This window comes from Canis aureus, chromosome 7, assembly GCF_053574225.1.
Source record: "Canis aureus isolate CA01 chromosome 7, VMU_Caureus_v.1.0, whole genome shotgun sequence".
Classification (NCBI taxonomy): domain Eukaryota; kingdom Metazoa; phylum Chordata; class Mammalia; order Carnivora; family Canidae; genus Canis; species Canis aureus.
In genome coordinates this window covers 10264863-10292817 of record NC_135617.1, presented here as the reverse complement: position 1 = coordinate 10292817, position 27955 = coordinate 10264863, and the positions used below count along the sequence as shown (strand labels likewise).

Below are 27955 nucleotides of genomic sequence, written 5' to 3'. Positions count from 1 at the left end.
AAAGTCACTTCCTGGCAGGCCTGGGAACATCAGAATATTTTAAGAACCTCAAAATATGAGGAATTCACCCAAATCTATTGGTATTATAGGTGAAGTCTGACATCAAGTCCTTAGCTTGGCTTCCCAGCCTTGAGTAGCTTTTAAAAATTCAATCTGAGACTCCTTATGAAAAAATCCACCAGAGCTGACTTACTACATGATCAATCGCTATTCATGCTGCACTTTCGTAAATAAGCAGGCCAGGTTTAAAGAGACTGAGCTTTCTTAACAAACCCTTTAGCCTTATTTTCCTCATCTCTGATAGAAATGAGGGTGACTACAGAGAGTAAAAATTATGTTTCAGTAATACACCTTTGTGAATATCAGATTTTAGTGCTTTTAATTGTCCTTGAGGTTTTGTTTTTCACCTGTAAACTGAACCAGATCATGAACTCTTCTAGTATCTTCCAGTATTTGGCTACAACTCTCCAAACTGACACTTCCTATTTTTCTCCCACCCTTCTGACTTGGAATCACAGAGAAATTAAAATTGTCTTTTTCCCAAAGCCATGAGAGCTAGAATGGAATAACCTGATATAAAATTCAGAAAAATCATTACAATACTTCATATATAGACAATACTTGCACGTGTTGCTGTGTGGGCAATAGTGAGTTTATCTCAACACTTGATGGCATCATCAGAAAATCCAAACTGCAAAGATGCTTTGAGCCTAACATCTAGAAATCCTGCCTCCAGGATTCAGATTTGGTTTATAATTTGCTCCAACCATTAGCCTTTATTTTTCCTTTGTTTCCATAAAAATGCCTTTTATTAAATACCTGATTTCTTATAAATACAAGCCTAATTTTGGGAATCCACTTGCATGACCATCTCCTGAAATGAGATACAACTTTTTAATTAACTGATCTATTGTCATGGCTGGACCTTTCCAGTTTGAGACAATGGCTACAGACTGGATTTCAGACTACTGCCTGCATAATTATTAAGTTTTGCAATTATAATTATATTTAGATGTGTATGTTGTGGGTTACAAAATGCCCTGCAACAGACTTTGGCATATCAGTTACCCAGGCACTTAAGGTCCTCACTATTGAGTCCAATGCCTCATAGTCTGTAAACACTGACAGTTGTTTGGGTTTATTTCCTTTTCATAATGCAAGTGACTGACTTAAACTTTGATTGCTGTGGCAGCCGCTCCAAAGATGGGCTATCATGAGGAGGGGGTGCCAGCTACAAAACTAGATTAAGAGTGCCAGACTACCTCAACATACTGAGGTTCCTTTGTTTTATAGATCTAGGTTAATTTTAGTCATTAACCATTTGGGGAATTTGTTTTTTCTCTTCCCATGCTTTAAATTCCTGCTCTTATGTTTTAAATTCACCAATAAAGAGTGAGCCCTCAAAACCCTAGCTCCTAACTCAACCCCAGGCTCAGGAGTGCTCTTTCTCTCTACCTGTGACCTCACAGCATGGCCCTAGGTATGCTGAGTAATTCCAGGTTCTGTAAGTAATAAACCTTTATATTTTCAAAGTCTTCATGGTTATTGTTGAAGGGTATCACTCAGAACCACAAGGGCAGATGTAGCCATGACACCGGTTACTGGTAAGATGAGACTGACACACAACAGAAGACATACAGCAACTAGAAAAGAACTATTACCCTTTTTCTTCCCTTCCTCCACCCTAAAAACTGAATAATAAGATCTCTTGCAGTAAAGAAGTCTCTACATTTATGTCAGATAAGCAAACTTGCAAGTGACTTGTAGTTTTTATGATTAATCAGGAAGTATTACATACCTAATGCAGGTAACATAACAGCTTTAAAAATCTCAACTTCATTGTGAAAAATTATTTAATACACCTTAACTTCTTAATAGAGTTAAAGAGATAAGGCCAACATAGGACAAACAATATGTATATAATATCACGTTCTAAATGGTGAAGTACAGACTTCCACTATCATGGTATAGTGCACTAAGAATGTAGAGACTATGCAGATGAGGAAAGTACAAAACTTTCATGAAGTCACAGTTTGAGCCAGGACATAAAGCTGGGTAAGATGTGCTCAAGCAGGGAGAAGAGACACACCAGGCTAAGGGAGTCCAAAAAAAAAAAAAAAAAACAAAAACAAAAAAGGCACACACACACACACACACACACACAAAGGCACAGAAAGAACAACTGTACGTCTCCCTAGAAGATGCAGTTAAGGTAATTGCCATAACCAGAGTCCTATCCCTACACATAATGAAGGAAATAAGTTTGTATAAGTACACTTAAGGACATAATTATGGATCCTTAGAATCAAGTGAAGAATACAGGGACCATTGTGGGTATTTGGTCAGAGGGATATAACATGATAAATGTGGTCATTAAAATGAGAGTAGAAGCAATGTTAAAGGGAGACCATCTAAGTGGCAGTTTATTAAGTATTGGGTGATAAGGAGTTGGTCATAAGATGAAAGAGAAACAAAAAGGAAATCTGAAAGACATTACTCCTTTGAATAAAGATGAAAAGAGATGATCTCTAGGGATAGAACTTAATGATAAAAACAGCTTAAACGGGGAATACTCTCCCCTCACAATCTACCCCCATAGTCCTAGGGGCAGAGGTGGTAGGATAATTAATGAGGTTTTATATAACCTGAATCTCGGGTTATTTGGGATGCAACTTAGTACTTACTAAGAGCTTGGAAATTAGCACTGGAAAGTGCCATAGCTGAAGCACTGGAAATAGAGTCATGAACAGATCTGGATTTGGACACAAAGTAAGGTTCTTTGTTCAAGAGATTAAAGATACAGAGAACAAACACCTAGAACAGAGTTTACGATCACAGGTTAGGACTGAGAATCTGCTTACTGAATGATACACATAGCTAGAAAAGCCAAAGGAGGACCAGGGTGGTGCAATAACACAAGGCCAAGAGTTTTAAAACTAAGTATCATCAATATCCAAGACCACAAAGGGTATCTTTGAGGCAGTTTGTAGAACACTAGTAAATTTCTTCATGTGAGCTAAATTATATACTAGTTTTGGTTCAAAAGGCTTAAACATTACTTTATTAAGTCTTAATAAAAATACTATTATGAAGGTAACTGGTGAGAGATTAACTTCTGCCCTTTAATACCTGCCTATTCAGTAAAAAAGAGTAAATGCTCTCTTTTTAAAAGTTAAATGTATTGGGGAATCTGGCTGGCTCATTCAGAGAAGCATGTACTCTTGATCTCTGGGTCATGAGTTCCAGCCCCATTTGGGGTGTAGAGATTACCAAAATAAACTAAATAAATAAATAAATAAATAAATAAATAAATAAGACTTAACTGTACAATTTTGTCCATAATTCTAATAGTACTGAAAAAGTACTGCTGTTATCATATAATTACTGGGCATATAAATTTTAATAAACAAACTAGAATATAAAGTGCTTGCAGTTTTAATGATTATTTCTAAAACTCTGGTAAAAGAGGAGAGAAAAAAACATTACACAGAGGTGATACATTCAAGTGAGGGCTCTGAAGTTTGATAAATATGGTTTGGAATCCTGGTTCTGTCACTACTGGGTTTGTGATCTTAGGGGAATTACTAAATCTCTCAGAACTTCAGTTTTCCCACCTATAAAATAGGGAAACTCAAGGACTGTGAGGATTAAATGAAATAATGCAAATACAGAATATAACAATAATTGCAATAATTAGTTAACTAATAATTCTTAAAGCACCTGTTTAACCAGGTACCGTTTTAAGCACTTTACACATATTTTTACACATAATCCTCCCAACACTGAGAAAAAGGGATTCATATCATCCCCAGGTCACAGAAGAGAAAAATGTAGCACCAAGAGGTTAAGGAACATGTGGAAATACTCAATATCCAGAATGTTCAAAAAGTAAGTATTGTTCTCATCACTCAGAACAGTGTTAAAATTATTTAACATGATGGAAGATGACAGAAAACTTATTCACCATTATAAGATAATAAACTATAACCTTTATCTATAACAAGTGAACCAAGAAATAAAAGCAAATGGTATTTTTTAAAGTAATTCTAATGAAACATTAAAAAGTACAAAATGTGGGACACCTGGGTGGCTCAGTGGTTGAGCGCCTGCCTTCGGCCCAGGGCATGATCCTGGAGGCCTGGGATCGAGTCCCACATGGAGCCTGCTTCTCTCTCTCTGTCTCTGCCTTTCTCTCTCTCTGTGACTCTCACGAATAAATAAATATTTAGAAAAATAAAAAAATTTTAAAAATAAAAAGTACAAAATGTTACCTTCAAAAGCTAATAAATGATCTGTAAGATCAAAACATCACACACATTTATATACACCTAAAAAGCCAAAGAGCACGTTTCGTATGTAAAGTTTCTGAGTACCTGCATTTCCATAAAATAATTTGTAAAACAAGACTGATCACAGAGGCTCCTCTTTTTTTTTTTTAAGATTTTATTTATTGATTCATAAGAGACACAGAGAGAGACACAGAGACACAGGCATAGGGAGAAGCAGGCTCCCTGCGGGGAGCCCGATGTGGGGACTCGATCCTGGGACTCAGGGACACACCCTGAGCCACAGGCAGATGCTCAACCACTGAGCCACCCAGGTGACCCAACAGAGGCTCCTCTTAAAAGCATTTGTACAGCAATACAAAATGTCTCTCCCTTTAACTACAGGCCACCTAAAAGCCACCAATAGAACAAAAAGTCATTCCCTTACCACAGGTAATTTTGTTCTATTTTTTGGGTTTTGTGAACCACCTCCAAGTTACAGAAAATTCCTAAATATAATAGAGTACAAAGCATTTTTTCCCTGATATGAGTTAGCTGCCAACATGATATCCAATCACCCTTAAATACTTCAGTATGTATTTCTTACAATCAAGACAATTCTCCTACATAAACATCAAAACATAACCATCAAAATCAACAAATTAACCCTGATACATTACTATAACTAATTCTTAGATTCCATTTTAAGTTTTATCTGTTCCCTAATAATGCCCTTCACAGTGTAAATGACTCCTGAATTGGATTCAGTTGTCCTGTCTCTTTCACCCTGGTACAGTTCTTCAGTGTCTTAATTTTCATGACCTTGATTGATACTTTTAAAAACTGCAGGTCAGTTATTTTGGAGAATGTCCCTCCACTGTAGTCAGTCTGATGTTCTTCTCATAATTAAATTCAGGGTGTATATCTTTGGCAGGAATATCAAGGAAGTGATGCCACATTCTCCTCAGTGCATCCTATCAGCTGGCATATTCATATGCCTATTTTGATGACTGCCAAGTTTTTCACTTAAGTTTTTAATCTTTGTAATTCTTAAGCATCCTATTAGTAGATACCCTGAGATTGTAAAAACACCCCACCCCTCATCAAACTTCCCATTTATTAATTTTTTTCAATATAGACTTACAGGTTCTAATTTATTTATAATACTTTGCCATCATTATTTATTTGGATATACAAATTATTCAGCTTTGGCCAGTAGTGTCCATTCAAGCTGGTTCTGTGTCATTCTGACATAATCCTATCACTCTTTGAACAACTTTCTTGCATAAAAAGAGGTTCCAAGCTCATTTTGTACTTCCCTGACCTACCCCTGAAATTAATCATTTGTCCAAAGAGCCCTGGTTAATTCAGAACGGTGTTTCTGGACCAAGAACTGGGTGCCAGGTTTGGTTTACCTATTGATCTACATTAAAAATTTTAAGTTCACACCGATATCTTCAATTCTAATATAACAGCACACGGTGCACTCTATTCTCCTCCATTTTGAAACTCCTTTCTCCAATACTAAGAAACCAAGCTCCCATAATAAATACACTTACTTATCTGATAAACTGCCCCACCCTGTATATAACCCAATTTCCTGTCACTGACATGGACACTTTACTGCATGGATGCCCTCTACCCTACTCAGGCTCTGTCAGTCTACTCTGAGCACCTGTCACCATCCTCTACACTGGACATCAGCATGTGCTGCTCCAACTCACATCTCTATGCTGGGCCCCTCTTCGACACAATCTCCTTACCACACACAAGCTCCAAAACCCCACGCTAGGCTGGCTACCACTATGCATGTGAACCCCTTCCTTACCCTGGCCAGGCAACAAAACCTCCTCTGTGGTGAAAGAGGTGGACAGCTTAATGCAGATGCTTTTGACTAAATTGTCCAGGAAAGGAAGAGGAAAACAGAAGTGAAAAGCAGAGATAATATTAAAAATAACAAACTATCTCTTTCAAAAACTAAAAGCTTGGGATGCCTGGGTGGCTCAGCGGTTAAGCATCTGCCTTTGGCTCAGGGTGGGGATCAAGTCCCACATCGGGCTCCCTGCATGGAGCCTCCTTCTTCTTCTGCCTATGTCTGCCTCTCTCTGTGTGTCTCTCATGAATAACTAAATAAAATCTTAAAAAATAAATAAAAAATAAATTAAAAAACTAGAAGCTTTTTTCACCTATAATCTCATTTGCCCTAGATTAGAGTTACATAGTTTGAATTTAAAAAACAGACTTTTAAAATCTTGTTCTCTCACTTAGTAGTTGAAGGACTTAAACAAGGTACTTAATTTCTTCAGTTAAAGAGTACCTATCTTTGCATGATTGTTATGAAAATAATCTATGTTGGGCACTTGGGTGGCTCAGTTGGTTGGGCATGTTCCTTAGCTCAGGTAATGATCCCAGGGTCTTGGGATCGAGCCCCCGCATTGGGGTCCCAGCACAGCGGGCAGCCTATTTTTCCCTCTCCTCCCGGCTTATGCTCTCTGTCGCTGTCTCTGTCTCTCAAATAAATAATTAAAATCTTTAAAAAAAAAATCCATGTAAAGCAAATATATATCTGGCCTAGAGTTAGCATTTAATAAATGTAAGTTATTATTACTACCTTCTCTTTTACATTATCGTTTTTAACACATGTCACAGGATAGCTATATACACATGTATAATTTTATAAAAAGTAGTTCTTAATTTTCTTTAATTTCTGAAAGGTTCAGTGTCCCTAAAGACATTTAAAAACACCTACAGTATCTATGACTACTAACCAAACCAGAGCCTCCAGTCTATCCTACAATTTTGACAAATTATTTCCTGAAGTTTTGCCAAGCTCATATCATTCTCCTGAAGCAAAGGGCTGCTGAGAGTCTAGAAAACAAAGGTTTGCAATGTGGTAATCAAGGTTTAACAAAGTGTGATCCCAACCTATCTTTCCAGAATTACATCTCATTCCTCACCTACACAAAATTTGTTTCAGCCACTGTAATTTTATACACTTTTCCATTTACAAGCCCTGACCCATATCTTGGCTAGAATGTTCATCTTCCTCATTTACTCCCAGCAAGATTCTGCAATATTTTTCAAAGTCCAGCAGAAAATACACCTCCTCTTCAAAATTTTCCTTTACTACAACAGGCAAAAGCAAGGTCTTCCTCCCTTAAACTTCTAAACAACTAGATAATAATATAATTACTGTTTCATAGGTACATTTATTATCTCCCCTGCTAGAGTGAATTAAGATCTTTCTGGAAAAAAGACATATGCTTTCTATCTCCAAATAACCACCATTTATTGAACATACATACCAATTACATTTATTCTTCACAATAGTTTTGTGAAATTGGTATCATTATCTCTATTTTATAGATGAAGAAACCAAGACTCAAGGATGTTGGAAACGTGCCCCAAATTACACAGCTGGCAAAAACAACCTTTTCCCTAGCATGTTTCATGAAACATGAGATATGAGGAATGAACTTTGCTACTAGGGAACAGGCTCTCAGGTCAAATAAATTTGGAGGATTAAAAAAGTTTAATCACTATTTTAGGCAAAGGGCTTCTCAAAGCCTTTTAACAAGCTGTTGATATGCTTTATAAATCTCCAACAGAAATATTATTATATTTTCCAAATGCATTTGGGGATAAAATCCTTTTCTCAAGGATCATTAATCTTATAGGACAAATATTCCATGAAACCCATTTCAGGAAATGTGGCAATGTATTCTGTTGTCTTTGCACACAGTGGGCACTCAATACACACCTCCTTAAAGATAAAAAAAAAATGCTCCTCATATTAAAGTAAGATACTAATGTAATTCCACATACTAATATACAGAATAAGGCAATTTCACTCTTCTTATAGCAGGAGGTCCAAGTATAACAATTAACATCATTAAACAGCATTCAAATTTAAAAATTTTTCATTAGACAGACTAAAAACAAGATTAAGAGAAATCTCTACCTGTGCTTTTATGATATGCATGAATCTTGACATCAACTCAGGACATTCAAGGAGGAAATGAAAGTGATCAAATATAATTTTGGGATTTCTAAAAGAAAAATATAATTTGTTTGAATGGACAGGAAGAATGAGTTGTTATTAAGTCAAATGCAAATTCAGATATACAGATACTGAAGCAGGAGAAAAATATTAATCCACACTTGTAATACTTTTACTTGTCATGGTGCATTTTTTGAATAGTAATAGAAATAACATTATTTCTGTTGAGATACAAACTATGTAAAGAAATAAAAGTCTACGAGGGCAATGCATAAATCTAAGAAAACCTTACCTATTAACAAAGCATTTTAAAACTTCATCATGTTTGCAGACAAATTCAATGAAACGGGGTGAGGTCATTCTGTGGGTGATAAAAAAAACAATCAGAACACAGAGAAATTGATGATACAGCAAATTTCATAATGATGTACAGAAATGGACTGGCTTCTATACAGAAAAAAAAAGATATGGGTTTGGACTGTCTTTATAAAAATTTGAGAAACTGAGGCATACCCAGTCAATTTATAAAACAGTAACTGTTTAAAAATCTTGAAATTTTAAACATCTTTGCTCTATACACTTTGAATACATAATTAAGCATCCTATACAAAGTAAGGATCTTTAATTAATGACTTATATAATGCTTAAAACTCAAATATTTTTAGATTAGTACAGTATCATAAAACATCAGAACAGAACCTAAAATCAACAAATTATTATCTGTTGTTACTGGTCACAAAAAAATCATAGCTTTTCTTCATCTATCAGAAAAGGAAATAATAAGCAGAAATCTTACCCTGGAGGCATCTGACAAGAACAGCACATGTAAAAAGCTTGAATGACAGCACTTAGCCGGTTAGCTGTCATAGAAATAACATCCTGACAGTCTGCACTGGCTTCCTGTTTCCCTCCAAGAGCATCTGGTTTAGATTCTCCTGTGCCACTGGATAGATTTTCATAGCTCCCAGGTCCTGGAGGTTCAAATGGAGGAATGGAAGTACCATCTTGATCTTGGCCTTTTTGTTTCAGTAAAATAGAAGTGATATCCGTTGAGTCCTTTTTGTTTTTCATCAATTCTGTAGCTATTAAAACTAGCCATTCATCTAATGAGTGCCAAAGCAATTCAAGAGGCTAGGAGAAAAACAGAAGCGTTTTTTAAATATCATTCTTAAACTCCAGGAGAAAAAAACCTCACACAAAAAAATAATATAAAAGAGAAAATTTATTCTAGATATTTCTATTTTCCCAAGTTAATGTGATAACAATGCCTAGAGGAAGTAACAAAAACATAAATGCCACATAAATAACAATTTCTTTGCTTATAGCAAAAATTTATTCCTTGGGATAAAAAGGTAAAACTAAAACCTTAACAAAAAAATGTATAAGCAATCTATCCTCTTTTAAAATTTTTCAAAAACTTAGCTTTAAAAACATATACTACTTCTATATATACTATATACAATCCCCCAACCTTTACTATATTCATGTGTCAACAATTTTCAATTATAAATCTTTTCTCAATTAGAAAAATTAGAATTTCTAAAAAAGCTTAATAAACAGCTTAGTTTTGGGGTGCCTGCCTGGCTCAGTCAGTGCAGCATGCGACTTGATCTCATGGCTGTGAGTTCGGAGCCTCACACTGAGTGTAGAGATTACTAAAAGAAATAATTTTTTTTTTTAAAGTTTACTGTGCTCTTTTTTAACAAGTAATTCACAGAATTTTGAAAATTTTACGGTAAAGTTAAAAGTATGATGTAATATTTATATATACACACACATACATGTTTTCATGCACATATACATAAAATCCATCTCTAATAACTAGTAATTATCAAATACTGACCAGCAAATTCTTAATTCCAAGTAAAGATTAACAGCTTAAAAAAAGAAAAAGAGGGAGAGAGTAAAGTGTTTCTTATTTCTACGCTATTTAAAATATTCCTTTTAAGAATAATGAAATATCTTTTGTAAATTAACAACAAATGAAATTCCTTTTTATATATTATGTGATCACAAAAGCTACAATAGGACCAAGTACTAAAGAAAATGAAATATATACATCATCCCTAATAATTAGTAATTTTTAAAAATTTTATTCAGTTATTCATGAGAGACACAGAGAGAGGCAGAGAGAGAAGCAAGCTCCCTGCGGGGAGTCCAACGTGGGACTCAATCCCAGGACCCCAGGATCACGACCTGAGCCAAAGGCAGACACTCAACCACTGAGCCACTCAGGCGTCCCCCATTAATTTTTAACAAGGAGAAATACTATCAAACAACAAGCTAGCAGTGATCTAGTATTCACCACCATAACTAGTTAGTAATACTGTACGGTTTACTTGAAAGTTGCTATGAGAGTTAAGCTTTAATGTCCTCATCATAACAACAGGAAAATGGTAATAATATGAGAGAAGGATGTGTTAACTGACCTTATACACATGTACCAAATTATCACACTTGTACACCTTAAACTTACACAGTGTTATATAGGTCAGTTATATCTCAATAGAACTTGGGGGAAAAAAAGACCTGTTAGAACATTTTTAACCCCACATAAAAACTTAACAATTATGGGGGCATGGCAAGGATAGCAGTTAAATGCTCCTTTATTCCTACACTACTTTAAACATTCCTATTGAGAATGATGAATTGTCTTTCTGCAAATACAAAAGTTACTCTTCCTTTTTGTTTCTTATAGGATCACAGAATGCTACACATTAGACCATGTGCTTCAGAAAGACCCATGCCTACAATATTTCAACCAAAAGAAATAATGTTACTTTTTAAGATTAAAATATTAAAATCTTACTTTATGGAAATAGATTCTACAACTATATTTGGAAGTTTAGGGAATATTTAAACAACCTGTTCTTCCAGAAAATTCTTTACAGTTATTTTCTCTTTTTTTAACATTTAAATTCAATTAGCCAACATGTAGTAGTACATCATCAGTTTCTGATGTAGTGCTCCAGAATTCATCAGTTGCGTTTAACACTAAGTGCTCATCACATCACATACTCTCCTTAATGCCCATCACCCATTTACCTCATCCCCCCTACAATTATTTTCTAACAAATTCATCTGCTATATGTTCAGCTTTTCTTATTTCCAGAACATTCTCTTTTTGAGAATATTTGACTTACTGCATTTGCAAATGATTAAATCAGCCCAAGTCCTCACTGTAATAAACCAAAAGAGGAAAACAAAACAAAATAAAGCAAAAAGCCCCCACTATCACCAACAAAAACCTATTTGCTTCATTTAACAAATATTTAGTTAGTACACACTAGGCAACAGTTAAGCAAAGTAAGAAACTAATTATACTTTGAGGCTGAAATAAGCACCCCTATCCCCCACAAAGAAGGCTTTTCCATGGTCAGGCACAGCAGTTGGGAGATCCAGGATCCCTGAACTGCTGAAAGGAAGTGCAAGAAGTACCAGCTGCCATAAACACTGATGTGCCACCTGCACCGAAAATGTCTTTATTCTCCTCATGAGCAAAACATTAAAACTGCTGTAAAAGATGAAAAAGAACTTTTTATGCTAGCAAAACTTTTAGTTTTACATGACCAAATGAACTTCCGAAATAGAAAGAACATGTGGGAATGTAAAACTTCTTGAAACAAAAGGCAAAAGGAATAATTGGCCTCTAAATGAGATGGGCTAAAACCTAGAAAATGAACACACTGGATGGAGATGAAGCCTAAGGCAAGAAATGATACCTAACTGCTCACAGAGAGGAGAGCTCTAAGACTGAATCAACAACAATCCTACTTTTAAACACTGACAATGCATAAAAATTAAAGGTCAATTCTGAATAATCCAGAAACAATTTTTTAAAAGCCAGATCTGTGTAAAAATAATAGTTCTAGAAAGAGTTTTTGGTAAAGGAACATAGCAAAAATTAAAAGAGATTGAGGGAAAAAAGAAGTGGTAAGTCATCTTAGACCTTTCTTTACTTTTCTCTTTTCCCTATCCTTTTCCCTATCTTTTCATTCTTCATTCACACATGCATTAAAACTAATTTCCAACCTCAAGGCATCTTTACCTAGAGAGTTGTCCCTTTGAAGATTTTTTTCAGTTCATGCCTCAATAACAAAAAGAAAACTGTGAAAATGACTTTAATTTCTAACTGTGGTGTAGCAGTCTCAGATAAAAAGGATTAAAGTAAATTTTTAAAATAAAAAAATGAACTATTGCAAAGCTTATCTATGATGCTTTCTATATCTATAAATAATAATGATAAAAACATTAGATAAGATACAAATATATCAACTATTACTGAAAAATGAGTCAATGACTATGGAAAATGGGTCAATGACTACAGAAGCCATTAGCAGGCTTCTTGGCATTGTGAAATACTACTTCATTTCATATTACTGAATAGTCTTTACTACAGAAATATATTTTACACATAGTAACAATGCTGTGACTATCATACATGATTTTCAAAACATTTTAGGTCCTATTTCAAAGCTGTAATATATAAAAATCTCAACTTGTTGGATAATGTTAAAATTATTAATATCCAAAAAAATTATTAATATCCATATACCAAAGTGAGACACAAATTTTATAGGAAAGCATTAGTAACTTAAGTTCTCTAATAGTGTCTTGAAATTTTCTCTTAGTCTGACTATTCTCAATTTGATAATATCAAATGTTATAACCCCAAAGATAAGATTTTAATGTAAAAAGTTTCTCAATTTTTTCTGGCTTCCAAATATCCCCAATTATAATTTTATGAAAGTGTTAATAGTCACAGCTTACTATTGTCTCTCTCTCAGACACACACACACACACACACACACACACACATACACACCATATCAAGATTCAGGAAGCCTAAATTGTCTTCCCCATGCTCCCACTGCTTCAATAACCATAACTACCTTCTCCCTCAGATGCCCCAAAGTTCCCAAGCACTAGATATATATCTCTTAACACCGAAAAAAATGGCTAAGTGTTAAGATTAACTTAAAGGATTTCTTAGATAAATCAGAAAACTAATAACAGGATGTTAAACAATTTCACCTACTAAAACCACATGGCCTATAAATCCACTCATACTTAATGGAAAACCCATTAGTTAATCCTAACAATAAAGTGACATGTTAGAGTACCTAGTTAATGAAATGGAAAGTAGGGATCAACTGCTACCTTAGACAAAATGTGGTAAAAATTAAGATGGTATTTCCAATCTAGCATTGCAGGAACTCAGGAAATGGTTATGATCTTTACAACTGTGAATCACCCCACAGTGAACCGAAGACTTCATATACACAGATGACAACACAGTTTCTATATTTTATCCTTATAAGTTGGAGGGCAGATCATTTTGTCATCCTCCAGTCTACATTTAATTCACACAATTATATGAAAGAGCCTATATGTTTTAACAGTAACATCTAATGTTTTTAAAAATTAGGTGAGTTTTGTAATAAAAATATTTTACTAATGTGCAAGGTCAAAATTTAAGAGAAAATGAGTGGTCAGAGGCATAAGTAGTTGTCAATGATGGAAAAAAAATTACCTTAAAAAAAGAAAAAAGAAACTAACAAAAGGAACTTTTTATATTATATGTGTCACTGATATATGACAATCAAAAACAGAGTTTAGATTTCATAAAAGAAAAGCACAAAGAAAACCAGTGATAGCCTTTTCTACTCTATTATACCTGTAATGATGGGCTAGATAGAAAACTAACATTTTAAGTCAAGCATTAAATTCCCACACAGAGGCTACTAATTAGCACACAACTTATTTTCTGATGTCATTAGCAAACACATGGCAGACTTAAATTTTAACGACAGCACCAAAGACATCAGACAAGAGTGAATATAACCTACATGCAATTTGGGTAACAGTGATTGTATTTATACCTGATTTTATTTTGTATTCATTATTATAGATAAGTAGAGAGGATAAGCAGAAAATGAAATCAAGCCTCGATTCAGTAACCAACAGCCTGGGCCACACAAGAATACATTAAGAATAACTGCATGGAATGTGAATGTTTAAGCAGTAAAATTCACTTAACACTGACAAAACAGTGCAACAATATTTAGATTCAAAATTTGCAAAGATAGTAAGTTATCACTACAAACACTATTTTAAAAAATAGACACAAGACGTGCTGAAGAAGTGGTATGTAAAAAGCCAAAATTTTAACTATAAGAAGATGTATAACTGACTTCTTCCAGGAGGTGGCACAATAAGGGAAAAAAAAGGAAGGAAAAATAAGAAACATTCTCTCTCTCTCTCACACACACACACAGCTGCAAACTCTTTCTTATACTAATTCTTTAAAAAAAAATAGTGAAGCAAACAGATGCAAGACAAACCTTTCTGAAAGCCTATCATATCCATTTTAGGTTATTAAAGAATCTACTAGTGTCAAAATACTTCCTACTTCCAAAACACCTTTCTGTAAGTGCCCAAAAAATTTCTGTGTAAGAAAAGAATCATTTAGCATAGTTCATTAGTTTTACTTTAAATTTTACAGACAGTAAAGCTATCAATCTGAGGAAATAGCACATAAAAATGTTTATATCACTTTTTGGATAGATAACCTGTATTTATACTCAAAAGACTAAAGAAATAGAAGCCTTTGTGAACCCAAAAGCAAATTTTATGCTATGAAAATCCCTTAAATTGCCTTTTAAAAATTACACAAAAACAGTTATAAAATTACACATTCGTCCAACATCTGAGTGGTCTAAAAATAAAATGCCACAAAAAAAGCCTTAACAATAGCAATTATAGCCATGTTCATTTTGCTTAGTTCGTAAAATTTTAATTTGATTTGGGTGGCAACATTGTCTTGGGTCTTACAGGAAGCAGCTGATGCAATACAAAATATTTAAAGAATATATGGGGCGCCTGGGTGGTGGCTCAGTTGGTTAAGCATCTGCCTTCAGCTTAGATCCAGCCCTGTGTCTGGCTCCCTGTTCAGTGGGAAGCCTGCTTCTCCCTCGCCCTTTTCCCCTCACATCCTTCTCCCCCCTTCCATCCTGCTCCTGCTCTCTAATAAATAAAATCTTTAAAAAAATAAAAAATTAAAGAAAATATCTCAATGATTTTTCCTTGAAGTGATCTCAAGAATTGGTAGTAAATTCAGGAAATGAACGTAACCTTACTTCAAAAACACATACACATACATAACACACACATGATAATAACCTCTAAATAGAAAAATTATGTTCAGAGGGGAGGTGGATGGGTTAAATAGGTGATGAGGATTAAGAAGTGCATTTGTCATAATGAGCACAGGGAGACGTATCGAATTGCTGAATCACTATTATTGTATACCTGAAACTAACTTTAACACTGTATGTTAACCAACTAGAATTAAAATTAAAACTTTAAAAAAATAGACACAAGAGAAAAAAAGAAAACTAGATGTTTTCTTTCCTTCTGAATTAGAAATTAAAAAAAAAAAACACAAGATGGCTGCATATTGTCACATTTACCTGTAATCCAATAAAAGTAGACTTAAAAATTAAATATCTTTAATCTTAAAATACAACACTAATGGAATTACAATGTTAGTTATAAGAAAAATACAGAAGAAAGCTCACCACTTAGGATTTCTAATGATTAGACAGAAATGAAAGGAGAAAAGTGTACCTAACTTAAAATGTGATATGAGTAGGAAGCAAACTTAGTTTATGAGGTTTCTGACTAATGAAAGCATGCTTTGTCAAATTCATCTCTTTTTCATCTATCTTCCTAACAACGTCATATATTTTTCTGACCTTGAACACTTGGCTTCTTGGAGTTTTATTCCCGTTGTAGCCCAAATCAATTCCATTACTGGGAGAGGATGGACCAATTCGAAAGACATGACAAAATATCCTCACAATCCTTAAGAGGCTCTTCATCTGAGCATCATAATTACTAGACAGACTGAAAATAAAAATTAAAATATGAACAGGTTAGGTGAAATAAAACAAATTACATCTTAATTTAAAACATTCAAATTACATTGACCATGCAGGTTTCCTAATATAAGTAGCAAATTCCTACCATGACAGGGTTGGAATGTTTTAATAGGAAGTTGCTATACATTATTTGGATTGCATATGAATGAATTATTAATGTTTAAGCAATCAGAATAAAACTGATAATCAAAGCATAAAACTATGAAGAAAAGCACCACTGTAAAATGGTTTCTTGAGGCACCAACTTAACGCAAATTCGAACTTTCACTTCTCAAAGTATATAATGTAAATTACACTGAGTCTTTAGAACTCTGAGAATATTTCACAGAGAAACAATGATAGAAATCTTGATTATGTTAAGTCAACCCACAACTCAATTGTAGAAGCTAAACTTTCTACTCTCCTATCCATAACCTCATTTTCCCTCCACTCCCCAGAATAGTAACCAATTGTTCATGTACAGTAGAACATTTACAAATTGAATAATCTTAAAGTTACTATCAGCAAGGGTGGTTCTCTAAATAATGGGTAGTCTTATGACTCTATATAAATATAGGATATATCCCACCATGGAAAAAAGAAAAGAAAAACTCAAATCCAACTAACACAATAATACTGAATATAATACAAACCTTCTTTGACAAATCAAAAAGACCTTTAGAATTCTTTACTGCCTGGGGATTGTTAATCATTACAAATATCAACCAACTACCCTTCCACAGAGAAACTGTAGGAGTTAGGCTAAATCTGTACTGAATCCAATGCCAAATCCTTAAAAAAAAAAAAAAAACCTCTTGTTGTTCAAGTGGTGGTTTCATTTTGAAATCTCTAACATCACTTATCTTGTATTACAATAGTTGCTCAATAGAGTAAAGAGTTGCATAAACTTCTGGGCATAATGGTATGTCCATCAATTGGTAGATAGATGGTATGTCAACTCAATAATATTTAATAATGTTATACGGTGACATATAGTGACTCTACTTATGATAAGCACCGAGTAGCATACAGAATTGTTGAATCACTATGTATGTTGTACACAAACTAATGTAACATTGTATGTCAATAATGATAACGTTTTAAAAAAGAGGGGGAATTAGTAATGTGGAAATGACAAATGCCTACTTCTAAGAATTTCAGTGTGGTAATGCCAAATAGAGGGTATTTTCTAACCTGGTGACATGTGAACCCAAAGTTTTCTGACACTTTCACTTCAATATTCCTGTTGTTTCTCATTCTAGGAATTATTAAATGGTTAAAAGTAGTCAATAAAAATTAGCTATCAGTTCCAATTGTTAGTGAAACGTAACAGTTACTGCTATCCACACTATTAAACTGGGAAAGCTACTTAGCAAAACTTTTTGTTTTAGTAACTTTGAATTAAATGTGTATAGAATCACTACTTTAGCTTGTACTGATTTTTGCATATTTGTCTTTATGAAGTGTTTCTAATTTTATAGCCAAAGATTGTTAAGACTGATAAAATAGAAATGTAGTTTAGCTGAAACTATTTCTTTGTGCTGTCACTCAGAAAAGTTTAACTATAATGATTCTCAAATTCTTCCATGAGAAAGAGGTAAATCCTCTGCAACATTACCATAGATATAAAAATTTAAGTACCTGATCTAGGAAACACTTCATGAGACATCTTAAGAAGTATTTTCTTACAGTGGAATCTGAATATCACTGTCAATTATTAATATAGTCTAAAACTTTGTATTACTATATCCAGTTTAAACTTCTTCAAGCTAATTCAATGGATCTAAAAAATGTTATTTTTCACTTTACAACCTGTGAAATACCTCTTTAGTATTATACAAAAAGATCATAAAATCCAAGCTTCATCATATCCTCCATTTAATCATAAAATGATAATTTCTTCCCAAGCCATGAGGTGTCTCAATATAAAAGTTTTAACATTAATTTCCTATTTCAAAGTCCTATCAATGTACTTACCTTTCATTTACATAAGAGTATACTTTGATTCAGTGCCTTACTAAGCAAACAGTTGTGATTTCTGTTCATTTACACATTGATAACTATCTTTATCTTTAACCATATGTATACAGAAAGCAAGATAACGTACTTATTTAGAAGAACACAACATTATCCGCAAAAGGGCCTTTAATAAATATTTGTCCTTAGTAAATATTCCTAGAATCAGTCAAACAAAAGGCTATCCATTTTTTTAAGAGTAAGCTAAATAATATCTCAATTGTCACTAGGAACAATTTGCAAAAGTACCATGAAACATAAACTGGTAGGGAGGAATAATTTGTATTTGAGATCCTCTTAAGACTCTACCTTGGCAGTTGGGAGATAATAGCAAATATATATACTGGTCTCTGCCCCTGGTTCCTGGCATAGAGTTCCTAAAATCCTCATAATCTCCTAAGTGATAAGAGCACTAGGAGCATCTTTTGTTCCAATATTTGATCTTTGATCCCACTTCCTAATATACAGCTCCTAAACCTCTTATAATTTCTGGGTGATAGCAGTGTTTCTTGTTCTCCTGAAGTGACTCTTGGTGGGCTCCTGGACGGAGGCTGGCCACAAGAAAGATGAAGCCATGATCAGAAGCTTGGAATTTCCAGACCCACCTCACATTTTCCAGAAACGGAAGAAGGCCCGGAAATGCAGTTAATGATCAACATGCCTACATGATAAAGCCTCCACAAAAAGCCTAAAAATATGGGATTCAAGAAGCTTCCAGGTTGCTGAACATATCCACATATTAGGAGGGAGACAACACCCTCAACTCCATGGAGACAGAAGCTTCTGTGCTCAAGATCCTCCAGCACCTTCCCCTATATATCTCTTTACCTCGCTGATCATCTACATTCTTTATCATATCTTTAATAGAGTGGTAAATCGAAACAAGAATACTTTGAATCTCAATTTGAATACTTTTAGCTATTCTAAAAAATAATCAAATCTAAGGGGAAGAAGATCATGAGAATCTCTGATACGAAGTGAAGTCAGACAGAGGCTGTAGGTAATCTGGGGACCTACTACTTGCAATTGGCATCTGAAAGTGGGATCAGTCTCATAGGAATAAGCCCTTAACCTCTAAGATCTGATGTATCTCTAGATGGACAGTTGTCAAAGTTGAGTTAAACTGTACACAGCTGCTGTCTAAAGAATTTCTGGGTCTGAGGAATAAAAAACCCACATATCTTGGTAAGTGTGGTAGTAGTGTGAGAGTAAAGGAGAAACACAGGATTTCCCAAAACAGAAAACAATACAGTAAATTCTAATAAAATACTAATAACCAATACTCACTACCAATCTCAAGAAAAAGATACACAGAACCCCAAAATGGCCATAATTAACAGATTTCACAGAACATATGAAAAATAGCATTGTAAGTCGTGAGGCAATGCAGGTTAGCAAAAAGTTTTAAAACTTCTATGGTTGTGCGATGGGACACCTGGGTGGTTCAGTCAGTTAAGCATCTGCCTTTGGCTCAGGTCATGATCCCAGTGTCCTGGGGTCAAGCCACATGTCGGCTCCCTGCTCCATGGGGAGCCTGCTTCTCCCTCTCCCTCTGCCTGCCACTTCCCCTGCTTGTTATGTGCGCTAATAAATAAAATAAAAATCTTAAAAAAAAAACTTGTTATGTTTATAGCTCCCTTTCTCCTACCCTACTTCTGTTCCACTAAACTCCTTTATTACTTGTTCCAAATTGGAATCCAGAATCTGCCCTTTACTAATGATAATAGAAATCCTGGTTCTTCTAATGTATAGCTTGGTAAATCGTTAAACTTCAGTTTTCTTCTATGTAAAACGGAAATAACTTTCTAAATAACAAAATTACTGTGAGGTTTAAATGAAATAATGTATTTGAATGTTCCTTAGTTGAGTGCGTGGTTAATAACTATTAAAGGTAAACTTAACATAAATACATAAAAAGAGACTTTCTCATTACTGTGGAAAAGCAAAATATAGGACAAAGACTTAAACAAAAAAATAGGTTAAGTTTCTAATGTAAGAAATGTAGAGTATTTATAATAACCAAAATCATTATCTCTGACATTTTCCATTTATATAATCATAATCATCAACTTTACTATGTGCCACACACTATGCTTGGCACTTTCTAGTACCTTATCATTGTATTTTACAATAGTTCATTAAGAAGATATTTAATACCATTTTCCAACATGGAAATAAAATCCTGAATAGGTTGTAAATTAAATATAGGAGGGATCTTGTCTGTTTTATTCACAATCAGCTACCAGGTGGCCTGGTGGATAGTAGGCACTCAGAAACATATATTAGATACATGGGTAGATGATAAAGGGAAACTCAAAACAGTTACTTGCTGAAATCGCATAGTAAATAGTGATATCTGGAGTTAAAACCTGAGTCTGGCTGACTCCCAAGCCATGCCTTTATTTAGTATGTCTGAATTGAAAGTACTCATCAAATAAATGGATTAACAGAAATGACTAATTAAAACAAGAGCATTACATAAAGCTGAAATTCAGTGAATCCCATAAACAGAATCTAAAGTGGTCTCAAAGGTAGAAACTGAATAAAAAAAAAAAAAAATTAGCAGATGGTATAGTGAGTAGAAATGCTGAAGAAAGACTTAATGGAAAAACACAAGAGGGTGATGTTGGTACCATGAAGGATAAGGGGCCTAGCAAAGACCCTTCTAAGTAAATGGTATAGAGCGTGATCCAATCTGAATGAAGTATATGAAAAGCCCAAGGAAGAGAGAAAAAAAAGGGCTAACTTAATGGATTTGAAAATGTAGCTGATTTATAGAAACAGCAGAGTGTCGGGAGGAAGAAACTCCAGTTGCAAACACAGAGACAGAGAAGACCATGACCTATTCTAAGACTGTCAAAGTATTAAAAAACATGAAAAGGAAACTGCAAAGGAGAAAGCATCCAAATTAGAAGTGGGCCAAATTTATCAGCTAAGAAAAAAACACATGAACCATTTCTAAATGGCTGTTTATTCCCTTTTTTATTAAGATTTATTTATTTGAGAGAGAGCATGTACATGTGCGGGAACAGGGAGCAGGGTGAGGAGCAGAGGAAGAGAGAGAAAGAGAATCCCATGCCGACTCCACACTGAGTGCGGAGCTGGACACAGTGCTCAATCTCACAACCCTGAAATCATGACCTGCATCAAAATCAAAAGTCAAAACACTTACCAACTGAGCCACCCAGGTACCTCTAAATGGCTGCTTATACCTAATTGGGGCTGTTTATTCCTAATTAGGGGGAGCTAACATACAGTGAAGTATGGGTACAGGAAAATGCAATATATATATAAACACAAGTAATATAAAGGCATTACCTCCATGGACACAGCAATGAGCCATTAAAACCACAGCATCTTTTGAAAGAATAAAGAACTGAACAGGCAGTCCAAGTGGCTCAGCGGTTTAGCGCCGCCTTCAGTTCAGGGCCTGATCCTGGAGACTCGGGATTGAGTCCCATGCCAGGCTCCCTGCATGGAGCCTGCTTCTCCCTCTGCCTGCCTCTTTCTCTGCCCCTCTCTCTCTCTCTCTGTCTCTCTCATGAATAAATAATAAAAACTTAAAAAAAAAAAAAAGAATAAAGAATTGAACAGAGGAGGACAGTTTAAGGAAAAAACTTTATAAGGAATCATGTGGATATATTGAGAGGCTGAACAGTAGTCCGTACACAGAGTTCTATAGTGATCAACATTCTTAAACTATTTTCTTGAAGGAGGGACATAAAAAAAAAAAAAAGACTCCTAAACTTTCTGATTCTTCTTTATGTATATTTACTTAGATAACTAATCTATCATCTTATAAAATTTTAGACATCTATGTCCAAATCCACTTAAGTAAATATTTTTAGTCTCTCTAGACAAATATCTCCCAGTAAGAGCTGACTGCCCTAGTCCTTTAAAATGAAACAGTAAGTCAGCAAATTTTTAGAACATCTTACCACTGATGAAAACATCCAACAAAATAAACCATTCCCAGAAAAGCCAAAAAAACCACAAAGCTGACAGATACCACTACCTATTGATTTGTCTATATTTTGAAACACTTACCTAAGCAGTTTATGCCCATTTGTTGTGGCAACTTCAGCAAGGCTTGTTAGAATCTTTAGGTACTGGCTTTCACTTTGCTGAGACAAATGTTCCAGAACTTGCCGTAACTAAATTTTTTACAAGTAAAACAAAATGTGATTATACAATAATCTATTAAACTTTATCAAGAAATTGAGTATCTATTAGTTTAAAAAGTATCCCGAAGCCAAGTAGCTGAAATCAAGTCCTTTACAGCTATTTTGTCTTGCATAAATTCAAAAGCTAATATACAGATGACATAAAATCTTTTCAAAATCACCCAGTAAAAAAGCAATAAGAAATATAAATAGAAATCACCAAGTTAATTTACAGAATCTGAATTCCAAACTTTAATATATGAGAAGTTTAAGCTCTGCAATTTTTCAGAGTAAAGCTATTATAAACTAATGATTACCAATGATACGATGATATTCCTCCTTAGTTATTTTCCCCCTATCTATGGAGAAAATTCCAATTCTTTTAAGCAAAAACCAAAGACCCAGGGGTATCTGGGTAGTTCAGTTGGTTAATCATCTGACCCTTGTTTTTGGCTCAGGGCTATGGGACTGGGACTGAGCCTCAGGTTGGCTCTGTGCTCAGTGCAGAGTCTGCTTGAAATTCTTTCCCTCCCTCTCCTCCTAAACATGCTCTCTCATAAACAAACAAATAAACAAACAAAATCTTTAAAAACAAAACAAAGACCCAGAGGGCAGAAGGTTCATAGGACTAAATAATAGCACAAAATTTATTAGTATACTATTTATACTTTCCTATAATGCAGATAAATTTGAATCATTAAAATATTTGTAATAATAAAATTACTAAGTACATTTTAAAATACCATATATGCTAAGCATGAACAAAGCTCGTTCATTTAAAAGCTATAGTACAATTACATTACCATGTTTTCTCGGAGATCTTCATTCTGTGTCATTTGAATAATTGTCTGGAAAAGCCTAGGGTGATACTGAATTAATACTTCACAAGTCTCTCCATAGCCACCCTAAAAAAGAGAGAGAGAGAGAGAGAGAGATTTAAAATTATCTAAATTTTTTAAAAAGTTCCTAATAGAGAATTTATTTCCTCTACACACCAATCTGATACTAAATGTGTAGGTTTTCCACACCAAGCAATTCTCCAACTGTCTATAAACACCAACTAAGTGTCATACAACTTAATTCAATTCTGATGCTAACTACGCACAGTTAACACAGACTCCACAGGTTAGGAGCTCAGTCTCATAAAAGTGCCCCCCCTTCAGAAGCCATTCACAAGACCAGGCCACCCATACTTCTAACTAACCAGCTATAAGTCAGGAGTTCCCATTAATCCTTCCTCAGGTTTGATGATCTGCTATTTGCTGTTTGATAATAGCTTCCAGAATTCAGGGAGACACTTTATTTACTATAAAGCATGTAACTCAGGAACAGCGAAATGGAAGAGATACACAGAGTAGAGTATTTGGGAAGTAGAGCTTCCATATCCTCTCTGGGTGTGGCACCATCCCACAACTCTGATGTGTTCACCAACCAGGAATCTCCCTAAGAACCCCACTGTATATAGGATTTTTATGGAATTTCTATTACATAGGCATGATTAATTAAATTATTGGTCACTGATAACTAAAGTCAATCTCCAGTCCCCCTTACCTCCCTGGGAGTGGGATACAACACTGCTCTGTAGTCACATGGTTGGCTTCCCTGACAACTAGCACCTATCCAGAAGCCACCAGCCACCTCATTAGTGTACAAAAACATTCTTTTCACTCTGGAGAGTCCAAGTGCCTGAGAGACTCTTGTGTTAAGAACTGGGATGAAGACCAATATATATTTCTTATAATATCACAGTTCCTTTTTCAAGATCATATTCTTTTTTAAAAAATCATCTTCTAAAAAATAAAAAATAAAAACAAAAAAAATAAAAATAAAAAATCATATTCTTTATAGAATAAAAATCTTTGCATCTATCCTCTCATTTGAGGGGAAAAAGTGATTTTACCAGTGTCAGTTTCTATCATAAAGTAAAGAGCTAAGAATATGCATTAACATATACATAACACATACCTGTACACATAAATCCAGAGGCGTTACTCCATTTTTATCTGACAGATATTTAGCTCCTCGTAACAGAAGAATTTGTGCTGTGTCTCTCTGACCATGACTGTACAGAAGTAAAACCATGTAAAAAAATAATCTTTTTAATTTAAAGTTTTTCTCTATGAATTATAGACAGTCAGTATGAATCAACAGAGGATTAACAATTTTTAAAAACTGAGAAGAGATCTGAATTACATCCTCAACATCTAGGAAAACATTTCCCAATGTTAAATCATACCTTCACTATGTAGATAAACTGACCTATTAAAAATCTTAAAATTGAACTTAGGACACATTACCTATATAATAAATCATAATATCTTGGGATAGGCAGCTACTATTCAGGCTTATGTGCTATTTTTTCTTCCAATAATTTCTTCCTCAACTTTAGCCTGACCCTTCCTACCACACCCATCCAAGTCTCTAGATTTTTAGTCAAAAAAAACCTCAATATTCAAAACAAAAGTACATTTTATGGCACTTTAATACTTGGCAGAATAAATAAATACGGAAGGAAGGAAGGAAGGAAGGAAGGAAGGAAGGAAGGAAGGAAGGAAGGAAGGAATACAAATATCAAAATAAGAGAATGAGAGGAGGGTAGGGATTAATACCCAAAAATATTATCCAGCTTTCCACCTTCATTTTATCAACCCACACAGTTTGGCTTCTGTTGACAGTTATTTAATCTGAGGTAGAACGAACAATGCTCCTATCCAAATGCCCATTTTCTTTTAAGTAGTAAAATTAGTAACCATCACTCTTTCAGCTAGGAGGAATCTAATTTGGACGACAGTAACCCCTAGACTCTAGGGTCTTATTATTCAGTGAGCTAATCTGATCCAAGATAGTCTAGGCAATAAAAAAAAAAATTTGCAATCCAAAGATACTATAGTTTAAAGCTAATTTTACCAAATGCCCAAGGAAGTCATATGGTTTGGAAGAGTATGTGATCAAAAATTTTTATTTTGTAGTTGATAAAAGCTACTAACTTAAGCACAGGTGAAACCAGAATTCAAATCCCTGCTCTTCTATACCAATACTCTTCCTACAATACCATTACACCTAAAAAGGTACGTCATTTCCCAAAAAGAAAGACAGATTTCTCAGAAAGTAAAAAAAAAAAAAAAAAAGCCTATTCATTCTTTTCCACAAAATGACACTGCATAAAGTATAATTTATAACCAAATAGCATTAAACAATTAAACAATTTTAATTTTAAAAATTTTTAATTTAATAAAATCCTACTATGAATCTGATGGCAGATATTATAGATGTATCACTCTCACAATACTTTATTGTCATGCTGATTATTTAGCTTAATACAAGTATCAAGAGGTCAAAACTGAGTCAAGTACAAAATCTAATTTACTAGAGAAAACCAAGAAACCAAGGAAATCAGCAATCTCTCCAAAAGCAACAGTAGTTAGTTTCACTATTGTACATCAAGAAAAGTCTTCATTAGACGTCATTTGTCATTAAGCTAGGAGTGCTGGTCAACACATTACCTATCACAGCTAATAGCAAATAGCTTACAATTGAAACTGTTCTTTTCTTTGTAATACCTAGAAATGAAAGCTAAGTGAAAAGAAACTAACTTAACCTTAATTTATTTAGAGACAGTGATAACTTTGCTACTACCCTTGGTTCTGGAAAAAATTTGCAAAGCGAATCTGTTCAACTTTCATGACATTTCTTCTATAATTATTTAACATCCATGTGTCTAATCATTCCAATTAAACTGTAAACTTCTTCACCATGTATTTATTCCATAGCACTAAGCACAGTAGTTGGCTTATAACATGTATTCAATACATTTGTTGAATTATATTATAGTTTTTAACTTCAGGTACCATTCATTTGACAAATAAGTATTAAATAAAGTAACATACACAGAAAGCAAGAAAAAAAAAGACCTGATTCATAATTTATTTAGGATCTACTAAATGACAAGCATAATGCTCAGTTCTTTGTACAAAGTCTGATTTAACTCTGCCCCTCTTATAAAATAAGTATTCGTGGGAGTCTGGGTGGCTCAGTGGTTGAGCATCTGCTTTCAGCTCAGGTCATGATCCTGGGGTCCCAGAATCAAGTCCCACATCAGGCTCCCTGCAGGGGAGTCTGCTTCTCCCCCTATGTCCCTGACTCTCTGTCTCTCATGACAAAAATAAAAATTTTTTAAAAATATAATAATAAGTATTCATTTCATTTTCAGTAGCAAAAACTATGACTTTGAGAAAACCACGGAGTTACTCAAGATCAACAGTTACATGACAGAGTAGAATTTGAATCTAAGTCGATCTGATCCAAAATTTTCATCTGTATCATATCATTCCAAAAGATGGATAAACATAGAGTTTGCTCTCAAAGCATAAACAATTTAGTATTTAGTACTCAAGAGAGTATGGTGTAAGTTGCAAGGGGATATATGCTCCGAGAAAAATACAATGGGGATCACACACAATGGACAGACAAGATCACCATGTACAAATGGGACATTGTTGAATATATCTGGTTTTTAAAATGTCTCCAAATAATTTTATTTATCATATATAGCCAAAAGGATAATTAGCATGAAGGAAAAAGAATTCCATTTTGACATTTTTAGAAAACTGGAGTAATCTCTAAAACTACATTAAAATCTCATCTGTGATCAAGTAACGTTTCATTTCAAAAATAAATTAAAATCAAGAAACAGGTGCTAAATAATGTATAAAATATAAAATCTGCACAAACCGACTTAGGCCTCAAGTGCTCCACTTACAATATTGCACGACATTAAGAGTAATCTGTGACAAACTTCTCAAGAATATTGCATAAAAAAGATTTTTCAGTTCAAATAACTGTAAAAATTTGCTCAGAGAATATTCTTCACAGTTTAACTATCTTTTTTTTAAAGATTTTATTTATTTATTCATGAGAGACACAGAGAGAGAGGCAGAGACACAGACAGAGGGAGAGCAGGCTCCCAGCAAGGAGCCTGATGTGGGATTTGATCCTGAGACTCCAGGATCACACCCTGGGTCAAAGGCAGGCGCTCAACCACTGAGCCACCCAGGCATCCCATTAACTTTTTTTTTTATATATATATATTTTTTTCAAGAAGTAGATATACATGTTATCAGAAGTCTCATTGATATGACAATGGAATATGTAGGGAGAGGAATGTAGGAATTATATTAAAAGATTAAATTCTTTATTTTTTTTTTTTATATTGATTGAGATTATAGTCCCTTCAATGAAATGCCAGTGCATTTTCTGGAAACTAAGAAATTGGCAAAGATTTAATAAGAAAGCTGTAGTACTTCTACTTCTACTTAGAAGTGATTTTCAAGCACTTTCAGCCTCCTAATTTTAGGCTCTTTCAAGCAATATGATCTGAAAACTTGGCTAAAGTGCATATGGTACAAATATTGCAGGATTTTTTAGAACTACTCATAAAGAGATATTTTCTAATGGTCTTTTTCCTATTCTAAAGTTTACAACTTTGAGTCTTTGGGCTTTGCTTGTGAATTCCACTAATTGAAAGGAGGTATTTGGCAGTGGCTACAAATCCATGTTCAGAATCACACCTTTTTCTCTCTATTGCAGACA

At 34.3% G+C, this 27955-nt stretch overlaps 1 protein-coding gene across 4 annotated transcripts in view; it reads right to left on the bottom strand.

The window, feature by feature from the left end:
- Positions 1-27955, bottom strand: part of HACE1 (HECT domain and ankyrin repeat containing E3 ubiquitin protein ligase 1) — a 108232-nt gene that overhangs the window by 36619 nt on the left and 43658 nt on the right. For all 4 annotated transcript variants that reach the window (XM_077902948.1, XM_077902950.1, XM_077902949.1 and 1 more), the window contains 7 exons: positions 24332-24428; positions 23170-23271; positions 22251-22357; positions 16023-16173; positions 9062-9396; positions 8558-8626; positions 8227-8314 (listed from right to left, as the gene is read on the bottom strand). In XM_077902948.1, the coding sequence (XP_077759074.1) occupies positions 8227-8314; positions 8558-8626; positions 9062-9396; positions 16023-16173; positions 22251-22357; positions 23170-23271; positions 24332-24428 (949 nt within the window). The remainder of the gene's footprint in view (positions 1-8226; positions 8315-8557; positions 8627-9061; positions 9397-16022; positions 16174-22250; positions 22358-23169; positions 23272-24331; positions 24429-27955) is intronic.